At 42.7% G+C, this 13,063-nt stretch overlaps 1 protein-coding gene across 1 annotated transcript in view; it reads left to right on the top strand.

Annotated features, from left to right (window-relative positions):
- LOC119174009 (midasin) overlaps positions 1 to 13,063 on the top strand; it is a 213,071-nt gene that overhangs the window by 111,248 nt on the left and 88,760 nt on the right. The window contains exons 30-33 of the mRNA XM_075894860.1: positions 1,873 to 2,101; positions 2,536 to 2,689; positions 8,410 to 8,526; positions 10,896 to 10,980. Of these exons, the coding sequence (XP_075750975.1) occupies positions 1,873 to 2,101; positions 2,536 to 2,689; positions 8,410 to 8,526; positions 10,896 to 10,980 (585 nt within the window). The remainder of the gene's footprint in view (positions 1 to 1,872; positions 2,102 to 2,535; positions 2,690 to 8,409; positions 8,527 to 10,895; positions 10,981 to 13,063) is intronic.

The raw sequence follows: 13,063 nt of genomic DNA, 5'->3' as shown, positions 1-13,063 counted from the left end.
AGTAACAAATGGTGGATGTCTGGCCTCTTAGCCAGCCCAAAACTATTGGCACCAGTACTAGGAACATTTAATGTAGTACCAAGAAGTATGAGAAATGAACTGCAAAGGTCAATACGTGTGTACCTGGACTGAGTGAGGATAGAGGGTAGCATGTTCTGCGGGTAATGAATGGAACTTGGTTACTGATAAGGCGGGTGCGAATATTGAGGATGAAAAAGCTTTTCTCGTGATTTTCACAAGTTTGCAATGACAAAAAGTGTTGGAGCTCCGGCAAGTTGGTCATCTATTGTAGTAGCGTGGCACATATAATGGAGAAACACGGCACTCACGTAAAGAGAAAGGTCGGTGCTGTCACAAAACGAGCGCTCAAAAAGGGCACGCTGCCAAATTCTCGCGACAAAGTGCTGGAGAGACGCCTCGAGGTCAACGATAAAAAAAAAAAAAAAACAAGCATCCAAAGACTCCCCGGGCGCGCGTCTCTCTTCCCTCGGAAGCGTAGGTTCGCCGACGAACTTCCTCACATCGGCGGCTGAGCAAGCCCTGGAAAGTTCTCGATGGAAAGGGGCGTGGTGATGCAGGGTTGCGTCATCTGTCGCGGACGGCCCTCAAACCGTCTGGCGCTTTCCCCAGCCTTCGCTGCGTATCGCGCCGACGAAATGATGAGAATTTTCTGGAATCTCGCGTGGAAGGTATTTAAACGAGCAGCAGAGATGGGAGATGAGGAGAAGAAGAAAGTATGCGCCAGAGTGCGTAGGGTGTTCCGCCGTGTCGGCGGCGAAGGTTTTGTCCTCAGTGACAAAGCAAGAGAAGAAGTAATATTGCGCCTGAGTGCGTAGGGTGTTCCGCCTTGTCGGCGAAGCCTTTTGTCCTCAGTGACAAAGGAGGAGAAGAAGAGGATTCCCATCTGAGGGGCGAAGACTCGAGCTACAGGCAAGAGTGTGTGTCTACCGCCAGCGAGTGAAGACGCGTGGCAACAGCTGCACGTGGGAAGCCGACGTGTTACCGGCGAAGAAGTTTGGTGTTGTGAGAGCGGCCAATTGAAGACGCAAGGTTTCCTGGAAGAGAAACTTCGGGGTCAGCGGAACGACAACAATGCTGGACCTTGAGTGAGTGATTCTCGGAAGAGTATCTTCGGACTTTTGTTCCAAAAACTTTGGACTGAATAAGTTTTCTAACTCTTTAGTCTTCAAGTGTCTTGGTTGTTCGATGCATGCGACTGCATTGTAGTGCGTATTGTTGTCTGTGTCCGTTGTTTCGAGTGTGGCTGATTGTACTGTGTAGTACGTTGTTTGATTGGTGACATGTTGTATTCCACTGTTGTCGAGTGTGCATACTTGTGTATTGTTTTGATCTGCCATAATTGAGAATATAATTTTGTTTTGTTTATCAACTCTCGGCTCTGACTTGTTCTTTGGGCCACAGCTGGCGTCCGCTGGCGCGCCGAATTGGACCACTTCTAAATTGTCCACGCTTTCGCTTTCGTGGTGCGGTTCAAGCGGCCGATACTTTGGCCCTTGGAATTAGCCCGGTGATTGCCTCCCTAATTAACGGGACCCGTGACAGGTGCTAAACTTTCAACTGCTTATTCCACACCCTTCACACCCTTTTTTTGCGCATGTAAAAGATGGGTGTGAAGGACATAGAATAAACAGACGGAAGTTGAGCACCTATCTATTTATGTGTGTGCTGTGTTTCTTTCTTATATGTGCCGTGCTATTACTAGCTAAATCCTCGCAATTACACATTGAGGTTGTTGGGCAATTCTTTTACTATGCTTCTATGTATTTCTGTTGGCAATAAAAAGTATGTGCACTCTTTAAGTCATCTGTGTCTCTAGCTGTGCTAATTTCAGACCTCTTATTTTCCATGCAGGTGGACCTGCTGAAGAAGCTCAAACACTTACTTTCATCTGTGGACAGGCAGTTGGATGAGCTTCTCAAACGGGCATCTGAAAGGCTGATAGATGGGGACATAGACAAACTGTTGAAGCTGCGGCATCGGCTGCATCAGATTATGCCAACTGATGTGGCACAGCCTGATGATGTACTGATGTGCCTCAAGCACCTTCGCCAGGTTCTTGGCACTGTACTGGAACGTAGGGGTGAGTGCAGTATCGTGATTTATGATATTGAGCTAGATGTAGTAAAGTTGGACATTTAAATAAGAAGTTATGTGAAGATGAAGCATGTGTGACCGTGCTTGGCTAAGCTATGTGTGGAGTAGGATCCGTGCTGCTTGCCGTGCTGCTGGCCTATGGGCCTTTTGATTGATCAAAGACAGCCAGTGGTAAATCTAAAATCATTGGCTATGCTTCTAAAGGCATTAAAGATATCTATAGTTTGAGCATGTAAATTGAGTGGTTAAAATTGTTATTTAGTGTTTCTCTGAAGGGGTACTTAAATGGAATCACCAGCTATAATTTAGAGCTGCTCAGACATTTCACTGGTTGCATGTAACAGGCATTTCTTCTGCCTCTGGGGCTGAAAGGGGGTAAGGCACGCTGCAACAACATGAAGCATCTTCATTTTATTGCAGGCTGGAAATCTACAATGAGAGAGCTTGAGCTACTTGAAAAAGCTGTCAGCCTGCCTGGTGCTGTCAATGGGTGCTTTGAGTGGCAAGATAGTGTGTTGGTAAACAGCCTGCAACAGGGTCACTGGCTCATGCTCAAGAATGTGAATCTATGTGCGTGAGTATCCCAGTCTATGTTGGTTCACTGTCACACACTTGAGCTGATGGAGATCAGTGCACATCTTGCAAGGAGCATGTGTGTTGCTGAAAAGGCTACAAAAGATCTTGAAAATGTTCTCATCTGTAAATCTTTATTCATACATTCATGGGAAAGCTTCTGTGATATGACTGTCACCCATTGCTTAATAAAAAGCACTTAGGCATGCTTATGAAGTTTTTGAAAGTATGTGATTGCCACCTGTCTAGTTTTAGACTGGCCTAGCTAGTTGCCGGTCTGCATCTGAGACTTGCCTTTATTAGCCCCCTTTTTTTTTCTTTTTCTCATGATATCGTAATTATTTATTTGCTGAGACATTTCATAAGCATCAGTTTAACAAATACTACACCAAATATTTTTTGGCAGTCATCGAAACTTTTACACTATTAGTCAACTCCTTTTTAAGGTTCCTTCATATGTAGCTATCATTGGAATAGAGCACATTATTGTACATGTATGTATATATGAATATCCGATATTAACGCTATAGCGTTACAGAGCTCGTTTCGCAGAAATTCTGGTTGTGGTGTCAGCATCGTTGGTTGAGAGCGAAAAATCATCATCTTTGTGTGAACGAAAAATTGAGCATCTTTGCATGGTCGACAAATCGACAAAAATGCAAATAAGAAATTTTGGGTCTGAGCAGGGTCGAACCTCGGTCCTTTGCGTGCCAAGCGGTAATTATACCACACACGCCTCTGCTTGTAAATACGGTGAAAATAACTTCCTCTGCTTGTAAATGCAGGGAAAGTAACTTTCATGCGACAGAACATTCATTTAGCTACAGTTTGGTATCAAAGAATGTAAATAAGACAATAATATCTAGCCACAAAGAAAAAAAAGATTTTTATAACTAGTAAAAACGGCTTCTTTTCCCGCGGTAGCGAAAGAGTTAAGGTCTGACACTTGATTAGACCTACTGACATGCTGACTCTCTATGGACCTACTGACCTACTGCTTGGACCTACTGATTCTTGACGTACAATTAATGAGGATTTTGGGTGATAATAAATTAGTAGGAGAAAAAACAATTGGACAGTTTTGCAGACATTGCAAAAGTGCTCAGCAGATTAGGTGGCAAAAGCTTTGTTGGAATATGTTATGTATTGCTTCAATGGAAGAATGACAGTATTGCTAGCAGTCTCCTTGGAAATGCAGGGGAAGTAACTTTCATGCTTTACCCAAACACATGCATTCTGTATAAATGCTTTACAATACAACATGAAATATTACCATAATAATGCGTGTACAAGTGTACATTGCCATCGGACGTCAGAACATGAGATAATCATAATGACTTCATAGCTTAAGCCAGCCGCCCACTACAAAAGGCACACATGCTACTGCACCCTTAAGGCCACATAGTGACCGCACAGCAAATTCAAAAAGATTTTATACACTAAGTGTGGGAAGTACGCACTACCAACAAAATATTGCTATCGCACTCAAGGCGAAGCTTAAGGGTCCCCCATTTTGTTGTTGTTTATGCACCATGTACATTCGAACATTTGTTTGTTTTTCCAGTGTCACTGGCTTGGTAGGTTTAGATGCAAAGAAGAGCTTTTTGTGGACAAAGTATGTGTGGTACCTTTTCAGTGCAGCACATTTAGAGCGATACCCTTTAGTAACCTTGCTACTCATTGTAACGAAAAATCACCATGGGTTCAGGCTCGGTGAGCCACAGGGTTGCGTCTATTGGCGCCTGCTCACGTGCAGCGCATCGCTCCATACGTGCTTAACTAGCAAGGCGTTTAGTGCAGCGCGGCAAAAGAGACAGTGTTCGATCTTAAGAAAAATACAAAAACACATTATTGCCTTTAGTGGCCCCCTAAACACAGTGCAATGCTTGCTCCAGGAACGCGGGAAGCATAGGCTCCAGCACGTGGAGGTTCACCAAAAAGGGGGGACCGTCAGCACGTCGCAGCTGGTTTGACATGCCGGTCGGGAAAAGGTCCCTTGCGGCTATGCTGCACACTCTCGCAATTGCCACTGGGCCTGGTCGTGAGAGTTAGGGCAAACCTCATGCACGTAGGCCTCCGCCAAGTGTGGCTTGGCAAAGTATGACCACGTCAAGCATTAGGCACCGTTCTAGCCGCTATAGCTTGCACCACTGTAGACCTACAATTCCCAAAGGGGACTTTGACGAAGGAAAAGAGATGCTTACCATGCGCCAGCCAAGGAGAAAAAGAACCTTCCCTGTGTGCGTGTGACTCGGTCTTGCCGACAGTTGCAGCCCAGAGAACACGCGCCGCACCTGCGTGTGGTGCCATCTACACGCACTGTCACAAGAGCATTGGAGAAGGAAAGGGAGCGGCACGACAGTGAAAATGCCCGAGAAATGGTTGCAGGCACGCCTCAGATCCCCCACAAACCAAAACCGTCACTTACATTTAGTTCAAATAGCTTTATGCCAGCAATAAGACTAGTTGATTAGCCGAGTGTCGTTTTCTTGAGTACATGTCGATTGAGGTTATTTTGCTCAAAGAAAGTACTGTTACAATAAGTGGCTCTGCATGCCAAAGGCAGCATGGCATATAAACCCTCTCCCCTAACCTTTTGCAAGAGCTATGTTTATTTTTTTGGTGGGAAGGGGGGATAAAGTGGCAACGCTATGAAAGCTTAGCGTTTGTTTCTCATGTCCTAATTACGTGCTAAAGATGGCGTTAAATGTTATACCTGGCGTAATCCACATTACCTCGATGGTTAACAGAGCAATAGTTAGGGACATGACATGGAGGTATCTGTCCCATGTGTAGATGCGAAGCAGTGGGCGCTAACGCTTACACCGGCGGCGGCGTTGACGCTGGCGCTCATCACGGTGTTGCGCAGGAGAGAAAAGCCGCCTTTACTTTCCACGGAGGAACTCAAGTAAATGCTTTGCAAAGGGGTGGGGGTATTGCATGATTGTTGCATAATTGGGTATGGTTTTGGAATGCTTAATTGTTATTTATTGAGTGGAGGAGAAGCGTTGCCTTCAACGAGTGGTGGAACACTGATGTTGGGTTGTGACCCACTGCTGGTTGAAGGTACTGATGATTCTATCGCGTCTACCCAAGTCAAGCGAAAGTGATATAAGGACGCCCTTGACTGAATTTTAAACGCGCGATCCAGTGCCTACATATACGGGGTGGCTAGTGAATGGTTGTGCAGTGCGAGCAGCCAGTTTTTTACTAGCAGACGCTGCCTGCCTCGTTGGCGAGACAAGAGAGGGGGAGGGGAGCGACGATTTTGCGGGTGTCTTCTTCGGCCGGCACGAGATGCAAGCATGCGTAGTGGGGTGTACGGAAGGACAGCGTTATACAGGCTTGTCAAAAAGCTGCTTGGCATCTCAAAGGATCGTCAGTTTTGTACAAATGTGAAACACGGAGTCAAGGTGTAGAATTGCGGTGTGGTCAAATCCAGGGTTGCCGTTTTCGGCCACTTTGCACCACATTGGCTTCTTTAGGATTCTGTCTGGCAACAAAAATGCCAAGTTGGCACCATAGCAACTTTTTGGTTATATTTAACATTGTCTTTGGCAAACTTAGTATCCGTTTTTCTTATTGTATGGATTTAAAAGATTAAGCAAGCCAAAAGACTGCCCACTGTTTTCAAACATTTTCTAGCGCGTCACCCATTGCACATGCGTGTCCTCACCCTAGTAGCAGGCTGATGCACATGGCACGGCGTGCCTGCAAAGATGGAGTGACCAAGTTCACCACACATTTCGGCATGGCTAGCGTGCTGCTCACACTGCCTACTATATATTCAAATGTTGATCTCCAATGCTGATAGCACAGCGTGTGTTCTCACATGAGCTTGACAAAAACAAAAAATTGCACCAAATGATGCTAATCTGAAAGATGGTAAACCTACTAATCAATTGCTTTTGGTCTCTGGCTTCATGAAAAAGCTGTCTTAATGTTTGATGTTCCCTCAAGCTTATTGGCTTGAATGTCTAAAAACTGCTTTGTCTCTGGCAAAAATTCTGTCCTGCATCTCTCTACAGGAGCAATAAATTTATACTAACCATTCCAATGTAGTTGCTGCGCTACCTGGTAGAAAATCCAGTTTATTCAACTTAATGTCTGAAAATGCAGCACTGTTGGTGCTGCTCGAAATAGAAACAGTCTGCTTATTTACATCTTGCATAGCATTGCGTTAGAACCTCATCACTTGTTGTGAATATTTATTTGGTCAAATATAATGTAATATGACCGGGCGGAATTATATGTTCTTTTAACTGCAATCACCTCTGGCATTACAGCCATAACATTCAGCCTTTCTACTCAGTTTTTAACAACAGATAAAAAATTAAGCAACTTGAACTTACCAAAGCTTTCTTCTTGACACATTTATTTTATCACCACACTATATGTTTCAATTGTTTGACTATTACTATGAGGTAGATATTCCATTTTGTAAAACCTGAAGCTTCGTTTTTATTGCGCACACCAAACGATTGGAATCATCATCCTTACTGGGGAAGTGATAACTAACAGAAAGAGAGAGAGAAACAACTTTATTTAAGTGAAAAAAAAAAAATCATAGATGAATGGCGATCAGGCCGTGCCTGGCCGCCACCTCCTCAGCTTGCTGTATAACTTGCAGCTGTACTTCTAGGCTCGTATCTCTGAGTAGTCTTTCCCATGCCTTGGGCGAGGTAGTGGTCAGGAGATAATAATCATCATTTTTGTGAAGCAGTAAGTTTGTAGATTGTTCTTTTTTAATCACTGTACTCTGTCAAATCTTTGTTTGTGTTCTATCCACTATCCCATCTAATGACATTAGTCATGATAATGAATGAACGAATAAATAAATAAGTAAATAAATAAAAATAAATCATTTTTTGCAACTATCATGTGGCTGAAGGACAAAGCAAAGGCTAAAAATTAGTGCATCGAATTCAACGTTTTTACATATTCGAATTCATATTTATTGTATAATAGTAAAAACTCCAGTCATAATACCACTTTTGTTCTCTATGGCTACCAATATGGCGATCAGCTTAAATGACATGGCTACTTTGGCTACTTTTAGCTTGAATCTCGGTTCATTTGCGAATCTACCCATTGGCAACTCTGGTCAAATTTGAAGGTGCGTATGATGAGGAGCACACCAGCCATGTTGTAGATGTTGCTCCTCAATGGTGCTCGCGAGGATACTGAAGGAAAATCCTCAGCTGAAATCAGCATCCAAAGAAAGAACTTACATTGATATTGCAATTCTGCGTGGTGTCATGCTGAGTGGTTTGGAAAGGATACAGAAAAGGCGTACAAGGCTGATGGTTTAGAGGAGGCTGGACAACTGGCCATTCTCTATGAATGCATGGCACACACAGCTTGCAGATGGGTGTTACAGCTTTTTTTTTTTGTTATCTTTTCAACACTGGTATTCAGTAGCCTGATTTACTTGTTATATTTTCAATTGTGCAAGCTGCTGGAAGGCAGTAGTAAGCGGTTTATTTGACTGTAAAAACATGGAATAGTTCTAGGTACTGAACAGTATATCCAATATATTGTAAAACAACTACTATTGTTGTTAGTGGGTTCATTTAATTGTTTTTTCTACTGGTACACTTGTTGAATTTAAATGCATGCTAATTTATTTTTTGAATTTTATGCTATAATTTTAATTTGTGATAATGGTGTTTAACAAGCTCATTTGTGTCCTTTGCATTTTCAATCGTGACTGAAATGCAGGGCTTCTGTGCTTGATCGGCTAAATGGCCTGCTGGAACCAGATGGTGTGCTTCCTCTCACAGAGCAGGGTGTTGTTGGCGAAGCACTTCGTGTCATCAAACCACACCCAGACTTCAGGTTGTATTTTTGACATCCTTTTCTTTACGCTTGAAAGAAACTTCTGCTGCAAACTTATAGCATAAGTATTTAAAGCTCAAACACTCTAGTGCATAGTGAAGTTGATATTTTGACAGAGGCTAGTTGGATGAGGAAGGATTTTTGAAATAAGTAACAAAGCATGCAGACTAGGGCACAAAACAAGTAAAAAACTATTCCGACTCTCTTAATTTCAGCTCTGGGTTCCCTTCAAAGGAGTTGATATCTCTCCTTCATTTTGTGCCATGGGGGCACCTATTATTACTAATTTTCAGTTTTGCACAGCATGGACGATGGGTAGAAAAAAAACTCACAAGGTCCTCTGTGCATTCATTTGAGAAGATGCAAAGGAAAAGGCCATCTTTTTTTTTTCTTTTGACTAGATGTTTCTTTTTTCTTCTCACTAGGAGCAGGAAACACGATCTGCCGCTTCACGTGCCACTGCCATGTGCCATCCTCATTTTCTTCTCTTGAGGTTGTGCGCTCTCTGGTTTTGTTCGCTACCTAAAGGAGAGCACTACAATGGCAACGTGTGTGAAGCCTGTGAATAAAACAAAAGTAACAGCATCTATTGCTATTTGCTCCTCCTCTCCTGCACTTTCCTTCAACACACGGTGCTCCCTCCCATTTGCGAACGCTGTCGCACGCCCCTCGCATGCATTTTATTTTGCTTGTTTTTCGTTTCTCTATGGCTAGGCTTCATAGCTAACCACCATACCATAGCGGTACTCAACACAAAGACATGCACGTGTGTAGGACATTTTGCACCTCTCTCTCTCTTTTTTTTGACTTTTACGTCTTGGTTTAATTAGTTTAACGTTTGTGATTCCCTTTGCTGTGCTTTTGGGTGCAGTACACGCGAAACTGATGCTGATTTTTTTTGCATTGCACCCGACATTCGAGATGCGTTACGAAGGAAGACTTGGCTTCATAGAAACAGCCTAAATGACTTCAAACCAACACAATGGTCTTGCTTCTGTGAATCAAGCGAACGTCTCTTTGCTTTTTGGTAACTTCGTGCCGCGTATTCAATTTACGTTCATTTGTTAACTTCATAGCCGACTTCCTTGAACACACCTGAAAACGCGTTTCCCACTGAGGCAGGGAGGGGCCACTTCTCGGCTTGTATGCAAGGTGCGTTCACCCACAACGCCGACCAATAAACATGCCTTGCATATTTGGCTCACAAAAAATGTGGCATGCGTTTCTACCTTTAGTTTTTGATGTGCCAAGCCGTGTTTGCTAACTAAGAAATGCACCAGTTCCTATGGGAACATGTTTTTGTCTTCGCGTCATTCTGTTGACAGGTATACGCTCTCAGTGGTCAGATAAATATTGATGTCAAGTGCGGTGCATTTCACCTTTTTGCCACCATTAACAAAAGCCACTCAAATGCAACAACGTTTCGATGTCCTCTCGTTGTGTTTTAGCAGCCAGTAATAACACAACATGAAAACATCTGATGGAAAAATCAGCTGACGAGAATGAGCGATTCGTGGTAACAGCGTTTGATGCGGAGAACGTCTGTTAGCTGTGTACTGTGTAGGGGTAGTCATGCTTAAAGAGACAGCGAATGCTGGTGCAGGAGGAGGAGAAAGAAGTTGGCTTTACTTTTGTTTTATTCAGGGGCTTTAAGAGATTGCATCACATGATGACGTCACGCACAATTTTTGATGTCATCATGAAGTCGCAACTTTTTGATATCTGTGACATCATCACGCAATGATTTTTTTCATCACTGGTCCCCGACACCACGGGATGGCCATTGCCGGGGGTCCAACTTTCCTTTTGATTAGACATCTAAGGCTTTTGTTTTAATAAGAGCTCTGACATACGCACTGATTATGGTGAACACAGTCATGATAAGGTTTTGTATTTGCCGTCTCATGTGACCTGATTCCCAGAATTTGCTTGTGGTAACCTGGTTTAATTTCTGTTTTCTTTTTTTTTTCAATAATAATAAACAGAGAATTTGTTGTCAACATTTGCTGGAGACCGCTGCCGCTTATAACTTGGTTAACTGTATAAATTAAAAAGAAAAAACTGTGTTGCATTCAGTGAGTCAAAGTCAGCGTCCAAAAGTTCACATTATGAAGTCTGCAAATGCCTGGCGGGCACAAGTATGAGACACACACACACTCTGTGTGGCCAAGTTAGTATCTATTGTGATGCCAGCATCTTCAGAAAAGTGTTGAAGTGTTTCAGTTGCTTTGTGATATGGGACTGTGACATTGCAGTGTCATCCTTCTGCTAGCTTATTTATTTCTCTGTATACAGTTCTTCTCAAAATATCTGTCAGAGAGGTCTAGTCATTCTTCTGTTTTCAATTCCTCTTGTGTTTTTCATTTCAGGCTTATCATGACCATGGATCCCAAGAACGGAGAGATTTCAAGGGCAATGAGAAACAGAGTTGTGGAGATATTTGTGCCAGGAGAGGTAAAGTATCGTAAAGTGCAAGTGTGCTGCTTTGATTCAGATCATTTATTTATTCTTTGTTTGTTTTGATTTAGCATTTTTAATGTGTAAAAAAAAAGAAAAAAGACAGGGATGCTGCCATGGTGGCGTAGTGCTGGGATACCCACCACGGTGGTCCAGGGGCTAAGGCCCTTGGTTGCTGACCGGCAGGTCGCAGGATCGAATCGCGGGTTGTGACGGCCCTATTTTTGATGGAGGCAACAATGCTTGAGGCCTGTGTGCTTAGGTTTAGCTGCATGTTAAACAACCCCAGGTGGTCAAAACTTCCGGAGCTCTCTACTGCAGTGCCTCTCATAATCATGTAGTTCTTTTGGGATGTTAAACCCCAACAATTATTACAATGCTGGGATGCCGACTCAAAAATATGCTGGTGCGATTCCTTGTGGCGGCTGCATTTCAATGAAAGCGAAATTCCTGAGGCTTGCACACTGTGCAGTGCCAGTGCATGTTGAAGAACCCTTCACTGCTCTGGATTTCATAATCATATCGCAGCTTTAGCCCATAAAACCCCAGAAATTATTATTATGACAAGGAGCAGAGTTATTCTTCAAATGCCTACCTTATGTGACTACCCTGTACAGTTTGTAAAAATATGAGTGCTGAACAAGCATTGTTCAGTTGAGGCCAGAAACACTAAAAAGCTTTGAGAGAGACAAAATATATGAAACTGTCTTTGACTGACTTATAACAGTCCTATATGTAATCACTGTCTCAATACTGACCAAAGCCTCATGAACACAGAATTTTTGTGCAGGTGCTATTGGCACTGTGTTGCAGGTAAAGAATGTTCATAGTGCTCAGGATTCTTTTCTGCAGTGGTGCAACACAGGCCATCTAACGTTCATGATAGGATTACCATTTTCGGCATGAGTGCCTTCCTATCTAGATAACTGGTTCAATTGCCTTGTTCTCAGGAAGCTGTGTGCAGTGTGCTGTTCCCAAATGTAGTGTAATAGGATATGACAGAAAACTAAAGTTGTGCAAATAGCAATACCCTGGGCGCAAAGCAAACTAGAATATTGAAGTCTGAGTGCAAATCAAATAGAGTATTTCTTGCATATGGCCAGAATATTTTCCCAACAGTTCAAAGTAAAAGTGAAGCAAAGAAAGTTGGAGAGGGTTCTTATGAGATATAGCAACATTAAATTGTTTCTTTTCTCTGAATGGATGAAGCACTGGCGGCGGGGTACTTCATAGTATCATCAAGAATGAGGCAATATAGCGGCCGAATTGTATTTATGTACTTGATTTGGTGCCGACAACACTCTACACGTGAAAGGCAAAGATGCTATTTCCTCAGTCTCTCCTTCTCTACCAACTTCTGTAGAAGTTCAACTGATGTGGCAGACAAGGTTGTGCTCTCTTCAAGTTAAGTAGTTCCAAATCTGCCTTGTAGACATCAATATACATGAACATTTGAAATTTTTCATGATAAAAATCTTTGGCGTCCGATTTTTCGGACTTCTTTTGACCTTGAACATGCCCAAATTCCAGTTCCAAAAAAGCATTAATCGAGCCCCTACCTCTGCCACATCTATCTATCATCTCCAGGTTAGAACCAGCGTTTTCTTGAGTCAATACATTTGTGACCTTAGTGGAGCCTGAAAGACAGTTTTGCCGCCGTACAGGAGTGTGACGAGGTGAAGCATTCAAAAAACATTTGAAGGGGTTATTATTAGACTAGTTTTAAAAAGTTCGACTGTATTTATTTATTTATTTAAGACATACTGCAAGCCCATTGAAGGGCCCAAGCAGGAGGGGCATCACGAGAAAAACAAAATTTAGGCACAATACACATGATACACTGATTAAAATAGTTTGAACAAATACAGGAATGCATCAAAGTTACAAAAATCCGCAATACACGTGGTACACTGTTGGAAATATATTGAACACATACACAAGAGTACATCGAAGTTGCAAAACAAAGCAATCAGAATTCCAATTGTTCAAAGGAGTGAATATTGGTCACAGCCGATTCAGTTAGTTTATTCCAATCTGTAATAGTACGCGGAAAAAAGGAAAACTTAAAAATATTAGTTCG

The sequence above is a fragment of the Rhipicephalus microplus genome, chromosome 5, assembly GCF_043290135.1.
Source record: "Rhipicephalus microplus isolate Deutch F79 chromosome 5, USDA_Rmic, whole genome shotgun sequence".
NCBI classification, from domain to species: domain Eukaryota; kingdom Metazoa; phylum Arthropoda; class Arachnida; order Ixodida; family Ixodidae; genus Rhipicephalus; species Rhipicephalus microplus.
Note: the sequence above shows the minus strand (reverse complement) of the source record. Positions and strands in the feature narration are given on the sequence as shown.